This window comes from Thermobia domestica, chromosome 1, assembly GCF_964235325.1.
Source record: "Thermobia domestica chromosome 1, izTheDome1.hap1.1, whole genome shotgun sequence".
NCBI lineage: Eukaryota > Metazoa > Arthropoda > Insecta > Zygentoma > Lepismatidae > Thermobia > Thermobia domestica.
The window spans coordinates 175748124-175765273 of NC_137454.1; the positions used below are offsets into that span (position 1 = coordinate 175748124).

Genomic DNA, 17150 nt, shown 5'->3' on the forward strand with positions numbered 1-17150 from the left:
AACTATTTTTTCGATCATGGTATTGCCATGCCATCTACTATGTATTTATATTAGAGTGGGGCGAAAAAATCAAATGTTCGAGTATCGAATTCTAGTAGGGCTCAAAAGTTGCGTATTCGCATGCTAATTAATGGAAAAATAATGAAAAAATCCACACTTTGAATTTTCAGTTCGCGCAAACGGCCTAAAATTTGGAAAAATGACAAAAAAACACTGAAATTTACCTTTACGCGAAAGAAATCAGATTTTTGAGTATCGAATTCTAATAGGGCTCAAATGTTCCCTAACTAATGGGAAAATAACTAAAATAATCATACTTTGGATCTTCAGTTCGCTCAAACGCCTAAAGTTTAAAAAAAAATGATAACACCAAAATTTACCTTTACGCAAGAAATATATAGATTACTTTTTTTAAAAAAATTCCATAGCGTCCAAGTACTTTATTTTAGTTGAGTGAGGTCATGTTTGTTAATAATTCGTTAATGTGAGTAATTTTATACATTTAATTTTCATAATGATTTGGCAGCTCTTCGCCCATTTCTCAACTTCTTTTTTCTTTGAAATGACCCAGAACTCACCCTGAGGAGGTGGCTGCAATTCGAGTTCCAACCACACCCTATCGAACTATCCTATCAATTAGGATGTACTAAATTATGTTGATTTAGTCAAGGACGTTTTCTTAAATTCACAGTTTTGGTATTGTGAGTCTTGAGAGCAAAGTTGCTCTAATGTAGTCATCTCTGTTTTCTTGTTCACACACTTTTCCTACAGACTCTGTAACAAGTTTTACACATCTTTCGACTTCTTGAGTATGAAATAGAAAAATTTAAGAAGTCAAACTCATGAACAGATTTGTCGTGCATAAGTGACAAGATGTTAGGTTAGGTTATGATTTAGATTGTTGGGCTTTCGGCATCTAAGGCCATTTAGCTCTTTACGTTTTGAGGGATGACGTCCCTCGGCGAGCACACAATCCGGGGAAAGGCAGGGAAGAAAGGGTGGGAGAAGGAAGGAAGCGGCTTGGGACCTATAAGTTAGGTACCACCCCGGCATTTGCCTGGTGTGAATGAGGAAAACCCACGAAAACCTCATTAAGGGTGGCTGGCCTGAAAAAGTGTTTTAAACTTTTTCGACCGAGTGCCCCCACCGGGAATCGAACCCGGGACCACTCGCACCGAAGGCGAGAGCGTTAGCAACTACGCTACGCGAGGCCACGTGTGATAAGATGTCAAGCTTTCGAGCACTGGAGGGGGAGACAGGTTACATTTTCTCCAATCTAGAGCTCACTGTAGTCCATGGCATCAACATTTATTGAAGGTGCCATAAAAGTTCTAACAGGGCAATTCAGACAGGGTTGTGTGTTCCAGATGTGACTATAAGAGACACTAGACCTCTCAGTTACTTCCGATGGCTGGATGTGCAAACCGAATCTTACGGTTGTACGTTTCTCAAACAAGTCCTACAAACGAACTCAAAATGATTGTAAATTACATTATGAAGATACATGCTTCTGTCTGGTTCGAACATAGAGAGACATCAGTCAGTGAAATATGTACCTAAACATAACAATTAGTTCAAACAATTAGACATTTGCCAAACAACATTAAAAGAATCATCGATCCTGTGACGCGTTCTTGTCTCATCCAGAGAACATATTGCTGGCTATGACAGTGGACGAGAGACATCACGTACGAGAGTTGGGTCACAGGAGAGTGCTAGAGGCAAGAAATCAAGATCTGAAGGGTAAATCTGTTTGAACTTTTATGGGACCTTTAATATTTTGATGTCACAGACTACAATGAAAAATTGAAGAAAATTTAAGCTGTCGCCCCCTCCAGTGGTCGAAACTTGACAACAGAAACTATCTTATCACTTATGCATGACAAATCTGCTCATGAGTTTGACTTCTTAAATTTTCCGTGCCATACTCAGGAAGTTGAAAGTTGTGTTTAACTTGTCACAGAATCTGCAGGAAGTGTGTGGACAAGAAAACAGACATTACATTAGAAGCAACTTTGCTCTGAAGACTCACACTGCTAAAATTTGATTTTAAAAAATCTGAATTTAATACAACATCCTTGACTAAATCAACATAATTTAGCACACCCTAATTGATAAGGGAGTTGGGTAGGATGAGGATGGAACTCGAATTGCAGCCACCTCCTCGTGGTGAGTTCTGAGTCATTTCAAAAGTTCAGAAATGGGCAGAGCTACAAAATCTTTATGAAAATAAAATGTATAAAATCACTTACGTTAACCAATTAATAATAAACATGACTTCACACAACTAAAATAAAGTACTCGGACGCTATAGAAATTTTAAAAAAACAATCTGTATATTCCTTGCGTAAAGGTAAATTTTGATGTTTTTGTCATTTTTTTCAGACCTTAGGCTGTTTGCGCGAACTGAAGATCAAAAGTGTAAATTTCTTCGTTATTTTTTCGTTGATTAGCATGCAAATACGCAACTTTTGAACCCTATTAAAATTCGATACTCGAGAATTTGATTTTTTCGCTCCACCCCAATGTACAGTCCGCGGAAAAAAACCTGCAACATGAGGATGTAAGTTTATTGTGAAACTACGCCTAACAACGCAGGGAATCAACATAACGTCTAGGTGGCACGAATCATGGCAGGAGAAACCTCGGCGTCCTCCCCTGCACAATTATTTTGGAGCAAAAGACTTCGTCGTCTCACAATAAACTTACATGCTCATGTTGCAGGTTTTATGCTTCGGACTGTACATGTATATAGTGTGTATATAGGTAGAAATATATTTGTTCACTCACTGCGTGCAAAAACACAGAAGAAAGCGATAACGTACATATTGATTACATGGAACTCTTAACACATATATATAGTGATGCATCGTGAATATTTATATGGGTCGGAAACAATACAGTAATGAAGGATGCAGAGGAGAGTTCCTTGATGAAAGAACAAAAGAGTGCACAAATCGACTCCGCTATATTGCAGCTTACATCATTACCATTTGAAGTTTACCAACGTACTTGACAATGTGTTTCTCAGCACATCTTTTTCCTTGATAAGTCCGTTCCATTTTATTCCTTGATGTTTCTATTTTTCTTATTTTTATTCTCCGTGATCAAGACTCCAGCAGAGCAGAAAGCTCGGAAACAGGGTTGGCAAAAACCAACCAGCCATGGTTTTTATTGAAAAAAACAAAAAAAAACGTTTTTGTATGTTTCTTTGTTTAAACCCGGTTTATTTGGTTTAAATCAGGTTTTTTGGTTTAAAAAATTTCTCTATGTATTTATATCACATATGGACAGAAATAGGTTTGTTTCGCTTTGATGTTATTATGCAACAACCAGTTTATGCTGGAAGGGGTCACATAAGCTTAAAGCGGAATCCAAACCGATTCTCGGATTAAATCCGAGAAAAATTGTCCTCTATTTGAACTCGAAACCGGGACTAATTGGCCACAAATGCGATACGTCTGCCGACTCACTCACGAAGGACTCCTGATAAAAATACGTTGTACTGATCTTTACATACTTGTTAACATAATTGTCAAGAGTCACTTCACAAGGACAAAAAGATAAACATTTGCAGAAGTGAAACCATTATATAGAATTACATATGGACAATTTCAAAATACTGCACAATACAGAAGAACTAATTTAGTCTAAGTTAGTTCACTACGACTTTTATAGTCTAAGTTAGTTCACTACGACTTTTATAGTCCAAGTTAACGACTTGATTTGCATATCTGTAAGAAAAGTGAATAAAGATACGAATCATTTGAGTCCACTTTGACTCTGATACATAAATAGATACCAAAGATACTTATTATTTTAGTAAATGCCTCTCGTGGGGTTTGTACTATCCCCTCAAAAAAGTACGGCGTTTCGATGCATTTTATCAATAATAAACATTATTAAAACGAATAAATATTTAGAATTTTTCTTTGATTGCAATTGCATAACAATAATTACAAACTATTTGAAAAATCACAAAAGAAACAGTCATAAACTCATATATATATATATAAAAAAAGTTGCTTTTGTAGTATAATCTCTTTCAGTAATGAATGGAGAATTTAGGTCTGAATATAATACGAATAATATACGGGACTGAAACGTGGTAACCCACAAATGTGTGTTCATCAAGATTTTACGACCCCTTACACTTTTACGAACATTTTTCTTTTTTTGGTTTAAACCAGTTTTTTTTTAACACTTGATTTAAACCAAGGTTTAAACCAACCAACCCTGCTCGGAAGTATAAAGAAAATTTAGGAATACAGAAACGTTACGTAGAATGATAGTGAGAATTTCTGAGCGTAGTTTTACATTGTCTGTAACTGTAACAAGTTGATACCACTGAATCAATTCGCAACATGAGAAAACACTGAGGACTAAATTAAAGTAAAAATGACCTTTACGGACTTTTCTATGAACTAATAAACTGAGCCTCTGAGCAATAATCTTTACGAAGGGACTGAAAATATTTATTCTGGAAAGCAATATGAAATGCTATATTTAAGAATAAATATAGCATTTCATATTGTTAACTAAATATATGAAGTTATAATATTGGTTTTTCAATACAATTTTTACACAGATGATTTCAACTACAATTTCATTATTCAAAATATAAGGAAATAATGATTGTTAACCTTACCGATTCTTCATCCAACCTTAATGCTCTTCGAGATCCAGCAACAGCAGTCATATTCGCACCCTTAAATAATTGTCTTTTGGAAGTGACTGGTGGCTTAAGAAAACTTGTAGAACCTGTAAGTATATTGGTAGCACTAGTATTATAAACCGATGTTAAGTTATTTAATACAATGATAATCCAATACCTTATTGAACGGTTATAGATGAACGGTAAACGTTCTCTAGTAAGTTCAACTCAGGAATGCATCTAAATATTCAAATAATGCAGAACTTGTCAATAGGAACACCCACATTTGTCAGTGGCTTATACTTTAGATAAACACTATATAATGAAATCAATGAGATGTTATTAAAATAGCAGTGTTTGAATTTTACGTCCCACGGTTATGCCGGCTACGCTAAAGAAGACGATGAGGAGAAAATGAATGAAATGGTGAAATGAAAAAAGTGGAAGGAAACGGGAGAACCCAGAGGAAACCCACGCACACGGTATTTTTCCACCACAAAGTTCACTTGGCGCGAGCTAGGATCGAACGAGTGATCCCATGCACCAGAAAGTGAACGCTCTACCACTGAGCCACCGCCGCTCCAACATCAGTGTTTGTTTACGTTACGCTGACGAAGGTGAATATTTCCACTGAAAATTTCGAAATTAATAAATATTTACATGCATTCTTGAGTTTAAGTTAACAGTTGTAATCACGAATCACTTTAGTTTCTTTAGTGGTTAACGTTCTCCTTTTACAATCAGGATATTCCAGGTTAGAGTACCATTGGCAGCCATTCGGACACTATTTTTATTTATTTATTTTCTTAATTTTACTAAGTGAATACTGCGATGGTATCTTGAAACACAGGGCCTGCCTGGCCTTTCTCTCCTTGTTTGATTGTTATTTCCAAATAATTTTACAGCTGTAACTATGTTTACGAATAAAACAAGTACTCTTGAAAACTTCAATTGATACATAATCACGAAGTTGCGTAACTTGGACAAACAGGAAGGACAATATAAACCAGAGTAAATGAACATATTTTACATTTAAAGAGTGAAATTAAAAGAACAGATGTGACTGAACATTCCACCCAACAAGGACACCTACAATATGTGTGTTCTATAATTGCAGTAATTAGCATCAAAGAATAATTAAAGAGTCTATTGATATTAGAAAACACCACAACTTCAACAGTGAAACCGGATACCAGTTTATTTATATATGGAATACCTTTTGAGGACCAGAATGCCAGGAAGCAATCAGATTACGCATCATATACCAGTCTGTGATTGGCCCACTCAATAATCGGGATCAGCAAACAGTAGCAATTACATATAAATATCAGTACCTAGTTTTCTAACTTCATACTAACCCTTAAGACCAGCGAAACGATCGTCAGGATTAAAAATACACTTACCTGAAAACCATAGAGATATATGTTGTATACTGTTCTATGTATTGAGTGAGATTATTTTACATACTTATAAATAGTACCGGAAAAATAATAGCAATATCACGTCATTTTGTAAGTTTACAAAGTTTCTAGAGAAATATCTACCAAGATTCCCAATTACTCCCCGAGCACGAATTTCCTTACATTTCCAGGCTGTTCAGGTCGGGATTTACAGATTTCCAGGTCTACATACAATGTAAAAAAATTAATTTTTTTTCTTATCACGAGATTGTCATCTACTATGTATGTACATGTATATAGTGTGTAGATAGGTGGAAACTTTTTGCAAAACAAATTCATTTATTTCTATAAAATATCCCCTACCTATCTATTTGTGTATGGCAAACAAAGAAATGAGTTTTGAGAAGTAAAAATCCGAACTCAAAATTCCTTACTTCCCCAGTTTTCGGCTATAATATTAACCTGACCTTTCATGGATCTCTTACGAGTAATCTGAATTCCCTGACTTTTCAGGTTCTCCAGGTTGATGGAAACCCTGTCTGCGTAAAAATGTAAATAAATATAATATGTAAATCAATTTAAACAACGTTTTATGCAGAATAAAAATAAACTATTACTTATATCTGCAAGAATGGAAGATAATAGCAAAAGATTGGCACATTGTTAAAGAAATGAAATTGAAGTACACTGTACATTTGAACTAGTACTTGATTGGATGGCCACGCAATTTAAGCACAGTGTTTTGGCATGGAGTCTACTAGTTTCTTCAACAAATCACATGAAATGCATTGTTGCCAGAATTAGTTACTGCTTCCATAAAATCTATTTGTGTAGCAGCATATTTTTCATGAAAAGTGCGTTGTAAAATCTTTATTAATTTTAGATTACATTTAAATTCAATGAATTATTGAGCTAAGAATGTTGTCCAACAAGACTTAAGGGGTCTGGCGCATACTTTACGATTACTTATGTTTGCGACGATTTCCTAGTTCGATCCAGGAGCGTCATTTCAAGATGGCAGGGGGAAAATTGCACTCCCCTGAGTTTGAGAGAAACATGTTCTTTAAATAAATTATATATTAATAAAATAACGTTGACTATCCCCCCCCCCTTCGGACAAAACTTGAAATGACGCTACTAGTTCGATCCCAGGACATGTAAAAGTTTGTGGTGAACATAATTCTGTAGGTTTTCTCTGGGTTATGCCGTTTCCTCCCACATTTTCATTTCACCATTTTTTCCATAACAATTCGCTTTCATTAACCATCTGTCTCCTTTATTAATCCATCCGTCCCTAAAGGGTATAATAGTGTGTATAATAGTATATATTAAATTCGACTTTCACGACTAAGGCAGTATGTATTAATTGAGGGGTTAATTTGGACAAGGCGGTACTAGCAATTCTTCAATTTTTCAGGAGAGAAGAAAAACAAACGCCCTTATCCAATTAATCAACGTATTCACACAATATTTTTGGAGACAGGTGTTCGCTACGGAGCAGATATATTACCTTAACACCACCTAGACACATGCGGACATCCTGAAACTTGCAGAAAATATGTATATCTCATTTTACCGAAAATAGGTCGATACGCCCTTATCCAAATTACCCCTTCAATTAATGACTTTTCTCTGGTGGCAGGGAGCAGAATAGTCTGGAGAAACGATTCTTTCACCATTGAATTGCCCCTTCTCGAAGTCATCATCATTTGGTCCCCGGTATCAGTTTGTGTGTTTCAGAATTATTAACATTACCGCAATATCAACACCATTAAGAGCAAAACACCTCCAAATCTGGGTACCACTTGCTGGGTACTTCGAAATTTTAACAGTATATGCAAACTAAGTGCTTTATTGAATACTAGCAGCGTTCACCCCGCTTCGCTGGGGTCACCCCGGAACGCAATAAACTTTGTTACTTAGATAATTTTTACTTTTTCGCTTTCAAGTGATATGATAAAAACCATAGAAGATTGCAGTAAATGTTAACATTATATCGCCTGTCATTTATGTTAACCCGCCGAGTGACACGGTCATGTGGGTTGCATATAAATACGGTTAGATTTAGCTATGATGAGCTAACAAAGGATTTCTACGTTATGGACACTTGAATGGTCAATTATCTCAAGACACTGGTAATTGAAAATTAAAGTGATATGATAAAAACCATCTAGGGTCCAAATCTTAATAACCCCCCAAAAATGAAAGAAATTGGTTCAGCCGTATTAGCGTGATGAGCTAACAAAGGATTTGTACGTTCTCTTTTATATATATAGATACAATATTCCCTAGCACCATTTCCATAAATGTTTATTTTATCACTCAATAGTACTTTGTGCCATTTATCAACAGTCCAGTCCATGTAGATTTTGACCCATCCTACAAACAAACTTTCTACAACGTACTACTTTAAAAAGTAAATTATATCTATATCTATATCTATATCTATATCTATCTATCTATCTATCTATCTATATATATATATATATATATATATATATATATATATATATATATATATATATAAAAGAGTGATGCCATTTCAAATCGTCCAGGGTGGTCCACACGACTGTCTCAGATTTAGTTCATTTTTTAAAATAAGAAACTACATACAAAATTATTAGACCCATATTTTTTCTTTTTGCTGAAAAAAATTTTTTCTTCGACATACAGCCTTCCAAAATGGCCGCCCTCCTCTCAGATTGCTCGAAAAACTGAAAAACATGTCAAATTAAAAATTTTATTGTAGAGAAACGAGTGTACTTAGTAAAGTAATCGCAATAGCAGGAAGAGTATAAAGTTGTATGTTTCGTTGGAGGGCCAAAATTCGTCTATTGGTCCAATAGGAATCGCGCAATTCACTCGCAATGTTGCCAACTTTGATGAAATTTTTGCTAACTTCAAACCTTTTTTTTTTCTGTCCTCACGAGCAATATCAACCATCTGCTTCTAGCATCGAAATCTACTCCATAAGGTCTCTTGAAAATGTAAAGGACTTACGTTTCTGATTATTATATCCCACGTTATAGCATGATGAAAAGCTGAAAATTGCATTAAGACGCCATGTTTGGACGCCATTTTCTCAAAAACCCCACCTTTTAAAAATCTGAATTTTTTACATGTATTGGAGAAGTACCTAAGTATTTAAAATCCGTTAACCGTTCATGCGGCTGCAGCCCCTAACATTCGCAATTAATTATTGAAATTTCGATTTTTGTACATTAAGGCGATTTGAAAGGGAGTATGAACATTTTGAGAGTAGAATCCTGACATCAAATCCAGTAGAAAAGTTCCTATAAACATGAGTCGAATTCCGCTTCGTTTTCGAGTTACAGGGTTTCCAACTCGGGATCCAAAATCGGTTCGGGACAATAGAAAATGAAATATATATTTCGCGTTAAATCAGAAACTGTGTGTTAAAGCTTTGATAAAGTTCAGAAAGTTGATTTGTATCAATATGATGATTTTTACGTGCGTTGCAATTCAGTTGACAGTGTTGCCAACTTGCTAGAACTTTTATTTGTTTCCAAAAGACACTACGTGGATTTTATTTGATATTTGGTATTCATTAGTGATTGACAACATCACACGAAGCACAATTTTCCCTCACATCACCACAGTTTTCGAAAACTTACATGTATTTCATTAAAAGGTTTTATCTCGTGCGTTATTGATAGTTTGTGTGATTCGGTATCGTGAACATAGTCCTAATGTTCTCTGAAACCATGAAAAATTGTTTACACTGGTAGCATGACATTGTAGTGCACTAGTTAAGTGTTTGTGTGAATAACAATGGGGAAGTCCTATTACAGTAAGGACCGTATTAAATGTGTTGCTTATGCTAAAGGCCGTAAGATGATTGTGCACAGAGAGAATTCTAGACAAAAAAAAATTATCTTGCGGTAAAATATATGGATTGCGTACAGCGTGTCAGCCCAAACGTACTATTAGGGGAGGATGATTATTTGTGTCTTGTACACAAAGCGATTTGAAAGGCAGTATGAAAAATTTTGAGATGTGAATCCTTCACCGTAGTCTAGGTTTCACCGATAACGGCCGTTTTATTGGGGACGCATTCGTGTTTAGCATGTTAACTATCTGGTTAATAGTTTCCAAATCTACATTCAGAGGAACAAATTCTTTATCTTGCTGGTGCATAATTTCATATTTACATCTTCTTTCGTGATCACCAATATATCACACACATTCACGTTGTTCACGGTAAATAGTCAAAGCACCCTTTACACGAATAATCATCCTCTCCTAATATTACGTTTTGGCAGACGCGCTGTACGCAATACATATATTTTACCACAAGATAAAATGTTTGTCAAGAATTCTTTCTGTTCACAATTATCTTATGCCTTTTAGAATCATCAACACATTTAATACGGTCCTTACTGTAATACACTGAGAAAAAAATTGTAGGTGGTAACTTAAAAAGATAGGTTACATGCGTAATTCCTGTATTTTTTGGACAACGCACAGCAGACGTATAACTGAAAATGCATGTTTTATAATACTTTCTGTATAAGTGTTCCATCTATACGTACTTTCTGTATGAAACAATGTAGGCGGTCAGGATCTCAGATACAAATGGACGTATATAACATATAGCTGGCGAAGGTAACATAAGTATATACATGTGATATACGGAAAACTGTTAGATGTCAGACATCCTGCAACAGCATGATGTAACATCTAAGGGCAGTGCCTATGTAGCATACGAATAGCGTATGCTCCGTACTGATTTCTATAGTAAGCAAGAGGATACCGTACATTTGTACAATATACCGCTGTACGGAGAACGGATTTTTCTCTGTGTAGGACTTCCCCATTGTTATTCACACAAACACTGTAACTAGTGCACTACAATGTCATGTTACCAGTGAAAACAATTTTCATGGTTCCAGAGAACACTAGGACGATGTTCACGACACCGAATCTCGTAATAAACTGTTTCGTGGTTGCAGCAGAACTTCTTGATTAAGTTCGAACTTGATGCGTGGAGTTACGAGAAGTTTTGCGATAATAAAAAAATATTTTTCTTCTTCATCTTTATTATTATTATTATTATTATTATTATTATTATTATTTTATTATTATTATTATTACAACTTACACAGATGTAGTTTTTATTCGACATTTTGGTTTTACTAATAATGGCATACATCAAGTGAAATTCACACGTAATGTTGCAAACTATCAATAACGCATGAGATAAACCTTTTAATGAAATACATGTAAGTTTTCGAAAACTGTGGTAATGTGGGGAAAATTATGCTTCATGTGATGCTGGCAATCACTAATGAATACCAAATATCAAATAAAATCCACGTAGTGTCTTTTGGAAACAAATAAAAGTTCTAGCAAGTTGGCAACACTGCCAACTGAATTGCAACGCACGTAAATATCATCATATTGATACAAATCAACTTTCTGAACTTTATCAAAGCTTTAACACACAGTTTCTGATTTAACGCGAAATATATATTTCATTTTCTATTGTCCCGAACCGATTTTGGATCCCGAGTTGGAAACCCTGTAACTCGAAAACGAAGCGGAATTCGACTCATGTTTATAGGAACTTTTCTACTGGATTTGATGTCAGGATTCTACTCTCAAAATGTTCATACTCCCTTTCAAATCGCCTTGTGTATAGGACCTAAATGCTCATAGGAAATATTTACATTGCAAGTACAAAAATCGAAATTTCAATAATTAATTGCGAATGTTAGGGGCTGCAGCCGCATGAACGGTTAACGGATTTTAAATACTTAGGTACTTCTCCAATACATGTAAAAAATTCAGATTTTTAAAAGGTGGGGTTTTTGAGAAAATGGCGTCCAAACATGGCGTCTTAATGCAATTTTCAGCTTTTCATCATGCTATAACGTGGGATGTAATAATCAGAAACGTAAGTCCTTTACATTTTCAAGAGACCTTATGAAGTAGATTTCGATGCTAGAAGCAGATGGTTGATATTGCTCGTGAGGACAGGAAAAAAAAGGTTTGAAGTTAGCAAAAATTTCATCAAAATTGGCAACATTGCGAGTGAATTGCGCGATTCCTATTGGACCAATAGACGAATTTTGGCCTTCCAACGAAACATACAACTTTATACTCTTCCTACTATTGCGATTACGTTACTAAGTACACTCGTTTCTCTACAACAAAACTTTTAATTTGACATGTTTTTCAGTTTTTCGAGCAATCCGAGAGGAGGGCGGCCATTTTGGAAGGCTGTATATCGAAGGAAAAATTTTTTCAGCAAAAAGAAAAAATATGGGTCTAATAATATTGCATGTAGATCCCATATAAAAAAAATAAATGAAATCTGAGACTATGATGGGGACCAATTGTGGTTTGCCTGGACGATTTGAAATGGAATTGGTCAAAAGAAACAAGCTTTTCGAGAGCTCTGTGCGCAGTTTTAACCTTTCTCACTGTACCAGATGTTTCCTGCCAGTTTTTTTGAAAGAATGTTAATGATTGAAATCGATTTGCAAGATTCCCAGTGCACAATTAGCCTGCCTTCTATAGACACTACAATCAGCTTTTCGTCTACGATGGCCAGTACGTGAGACCTTCAAAGTAAGATCAGCATGCTCTCTAAAGACATTTTCTGTTGCAAATTTAGTTTGAATCGGAAGTGTATACGGCATATTCTTAAATACATTTTCACAAGTACGTTTTTCTTCTATATTTTGACTCGCATCAAACGGCAAATGATATTCTCCCAATATCTACGTACAGTAATTTGTATAATATTTTTTGTATGTGATCCGAAATCATGCGATTTTACTCGCATTACATCACGTAAGAGTATCCTTCAATTGACTAAAAGCTACGTTGTCAACTAGTTGTAAATGAAATCCGAAACCTGCAATGACAGCCAAAACTTCTTATAGAAGTGAATCTACTATAAATCGAAATTTCTTTTTTTATCAATGAGTTGCATATTATGTGGCAAGAAGTGTCAGAGTGGACGTCTTTGTCATATTGAAAGAGCTGTCAACCTGACTGTGTGTGTTTGTTAATATTAGAGAGTTGTCAATATACACGTACGTAACCTGAAGTTGTAAGCAGTTTCAACTAAATAGTGTTGTAGTCCCTGATAATAGTAACTGTTCACATTAGAAAAACAACATAACGAGTGGAATCATTTTTTATTGACAGTAAGCCTTATCTATTTCATTAAGCCTATTGCTAGGTGGAGCTAGAAAAATACCTCTTACGTGTTACTGTGAACCTGTATATATGAGAGAATAAAGCAACTGATGATAAGAAGTGAAGGTAATATTACAGAAATCGAAATTTCACACAGTGAGGAACTAATTGAATTACGACAGCCATAATACATAGGAAGTCAATATCACAGATTCAACATAACTCTTTCAGTATGGTACCAACTCCCAAAACACTTATTACCTATAACAAAACGAATCTAATCCAACAACAATTTCTTTTGATAATGCTAAGCTCAGTTTTTGAAGATTTTTTTTAAATTAAGTTGTAGCTTACATGGTGATTCTGTGAACTTATGAATAAACTTGTTTGTTCCACTAAAATTATGTAGGCGCATAAGAGAATGATTCAAATTAACAAAAATTGGCTACTTACCAATAAATCCTCCCGTGGGAAAACTAAACACTCTCTACACGTATTGGAACAACAAGCTAGTTCTGTCTTCAGTGGTAAGGTAACAAGGATAAAAACGGATGAGAGAAAAAAAGGGCGTGGAAAAAGGAATACATATCACAGAATAAATACAACGTAAAGGATGCTAAAATACCACGAGCAGAGCACAGTGCAAAAGAATGAGCCGAATTGAAGGAAGCGCGCGTTACGTCACTATTGCCAGACCCAAAATATACATCAAAGGTAGGTAGCCAGACTATATCAATGTTGTGAAAATCCAGATTTAAAGCCAGTTTATATTTACGTATGAATAAAGAATGATTCTTTAATCTCCCGTTGTTTCTTTGTTTTTGCTGAACCTATTACACTAACCTGTTTTATATTGTGTGTGTATTGTTTTAAGTGAAGCGCTAATCCTGACATGTCCTCTTCTTGTGACCTTTTTTGATTGTCTAATATGTTCTTTAATTTGATTGTTAATATTGCGTTTTGTTTGACCTATATACGAGAAGTCACATTCGCTTGAGCACGATAAATACCTGACTTATTTACTGCATCAACAAGATAACTTTTAAATCCGGTAAGATGTTTTTCTAAAATTTTCGGGGGGATACTGAAAAGAGATGTTATCCTTTGCAAGAATACGTTGAATTTTTGTCGATAATTGTGGAAAGTAAGGAATTCCTATCCACGTTTTTGCTTCTTTGGGAGTAACTGTTTTTTGGGGCTTGCACCGATCTGCGTGTTTGGTTAAACCACTTTTGTAAGGTACGCAATTTATACTCGTTTTTTCCCTACTTGATGTAAAAAACTGTATTTCGTCATTAGGATCATTTGGACGATCACAAATTAATAATGCTCTGCTAAAGCATTTTTTCGAAATATTGGTCTTGTGCAGAGGTGGAATGGGTTGACTGTAGATGTATGTAAGTAGTGCCCGCAGTAGGTTTTCGATATACTTTTATTATAAATTTATTGTGTGATCGGCTAATCAGTAAATCGGAAAATGGAAGACAGTTATCAGATTCACGCTCGAAAGTGAACTTCAGCCTAGGATGCTAATTGTTCAAATATTTGTAAAAGTGTATTTTTATCACGTTCAAGTAGTAAACTTTACAAATATTTGAACAATTCAATAACAAAATTTTACGTTATTTCGTTTGCTCCATTCTCACTCCATTTGACTACAAGAGAAAGAGTAAAAATATATACTCCCTGGAATACTTCAGAATTCTCATAATCGAATTAATTTGCTTTCGAAGAATTGTGATTCTCACCACAAAAATCCAGGTAATAATAATAATAATAATAATAATAATAATAATAATAATAATAATAATAATAATAATAATAATAATAATAATAATAATAATAATAAACTTTGTCACAATTTTCCCACCATTTTTGGGGCAATGACCCCCCATTCCCTTCCCGTTAGGTCTACTCCACTTGGACTAAACTAGAAATCTTCGATTAGTTTGTAATTCGTAACTAGAAATTTAATTTAATATTTTAAAAATTTAAAGTTTGCTCCTATTTTATGGGAGAGCTTCCCAGGTTATTATTATTAAGCTCATTGAGCCATATGCATATTCAACCTGAACGGAATACAGTGGCCTCAGAAAAAAATGTTAATTTTCCCTTTGATTATATTAGTTCACCCCACAATGTAATTTCTTCGCACAAGATACAAACAAAATATAGACATGGAACACAATCTTCAATCAGCATAATCACCTGAATCTCATATAAACATTTTTAATATCTTGTGCCACTACGTACCAACAGCCAAAAAACAAAATTGACAAAAACCAAAAAGTTTGATGGAGATACTTGAAAACCGATATATCAAACTGATCTCAATAAACCTTCAAAAAAGTCTTAACTTAAATTTCTGAACTGTTTAGGTTATATGTCAATATACTTTACAAATTGATCCTTTACAAAATAGTGAACTCAAATAATTCGAACCTATGAACACGAAAGTCCAACATATCAGTATGGTGCTTGAAGAATAGCACACTTACCAAAGAAAATCAATATACAATTTCTTCGCAAACTAATTTCAAAAATGTTCGATTAAAAATATCAAACAAGTAATGAAATTTTAACAGTCTGAATTCTGCATTACACAACATGAACGGCTATTACTGATGGGCAGTATTTAGTTGAGTGGTCAGCACACAGTTTCCACAGCTATTTCTGACTTTCTACTCTCTAGAAGGTTCGTTACCTCTTAATCAAGAAACTTTACAATGCAGTGCTGTATCTAATATCGAACAATCTCAGCGAAGTACCACTAGGCACGCACACACACACACACACACACACACACACACACACACACACACACACACACACACAAAAAAAAAAAAAAAAGCCGAACAAAAACGTTAGCATTTTGGTTACACGAATTTAAAATTAGTTTATTTTTTAAGAATCTCCTTAAAATAACATTGCTTTCTTTGAAGTAAAATAAATATTTTACCTTGCACTACACGTCTTTGTTGCTGAGTGCTTGGCGGCACAATTGCCGAAACATCAAAACTAGTTTCAGCAATATCAGGCATTTCTGGTGTTGAAGCCTTCATTCCTTGCTTATACATAGGTGTTCTAAAAACAAACGAAATTTACAAATAAATACATCATTCGGTTAGACGCAATCTTTAAAGTAACAAATTACCTGCGTTATGCTGTTTAGGTTAAAAGAGGGTATATATATACTGAAATTTACATAATTATTAATTAATGCGACTGATGTCAACGAAATTGTTAATCATACTGTACAAATAATAATAATAATAATAATAATAATCATATTTAAAAATTCAAGAAGTAAAAAGTGCGGAAGTGAGCCGAGAATCAAACCCAAATCTACGACTTACCGTACCAGTGCGCTAGCCATTACACAATCCAGTCTTTTCCCTAAATAGTCCACATACACCATTCACTTCTGGTCGGTATACCTCCAATCTTCTCATATAAAATCACTACATTTTTTTTTATTGCTGGCCCTTTCTGTATATTTCTATTTCCTACTTCTTCTTCCCCTTTATATTTGATGGACATTTTTTATATATATTTTACTTTAATTGTGATATGCTATGATGCTTGTTACTATTTACTGCTAATTTTTCTTAACTACTTGAAAGCATATATGCCTAGCTAGAACAAAGTCTCCGCCTGGGTATAAGAAAATACACGATTAAAAAAAAAAAAAAAAAAACATTAAACTCCACCCATATTATTACATGGGCGCATGGGGGGATATTCAAAATTAACAAAAAATTGGCTACTTACCAATGAATCCTCCCTTGAAAAATTTAAAGATTTTGACGAAGGAAACGGCTGAGAGTTCCGAAACGTCAAAATCTTTAAATTTTTCAGAGGAGGAGTCATTGGTAAGTAGCCATTTTTTTGTTAATTCCACCCATATTTCGATGATTGCCTGTCAT

The 17150-nt window shown here is 34.6% G+C and overlaps 1 protein-coding gene and 1 non-coding gene across 5 annotated transcripts in view; both read right to left on the minus strand.

Moving 5' to 3' along the window:
- LOC145691349 (uncharacterized) overlaps positions 1–17150 on the minus strand; it is a 65661-nt gene that overhangs the window by 24536 nt on the left and 23975 nt on the right. For all 4 annotated transcript variants that reach the window (XM_081766896.1, XM_081766892.1, XM_081766895.1 and 1 more), the window contains 2 exons: positions 16184–16308; positions 4649–4761 (listed from right to left, as the gene is read on the minus strand). In XM_081766896.1, coding sequence (XP_081623022.1) covers positions 4649–4761; positions 16184–16308 — 238 coding nt within the window. The remainder of the gene's footprint in view (positions 1–4648; positions 4762–16183; positions 16309–17150) is intronic.
- Positions 1139–1212, minus strand: TRNAR-UCG (transfer RNA arginine (anticodon UCG)). Its single transcript has one exon. It is a non-coding gene; the product is annotated as a tRNA-Arg (tRNA).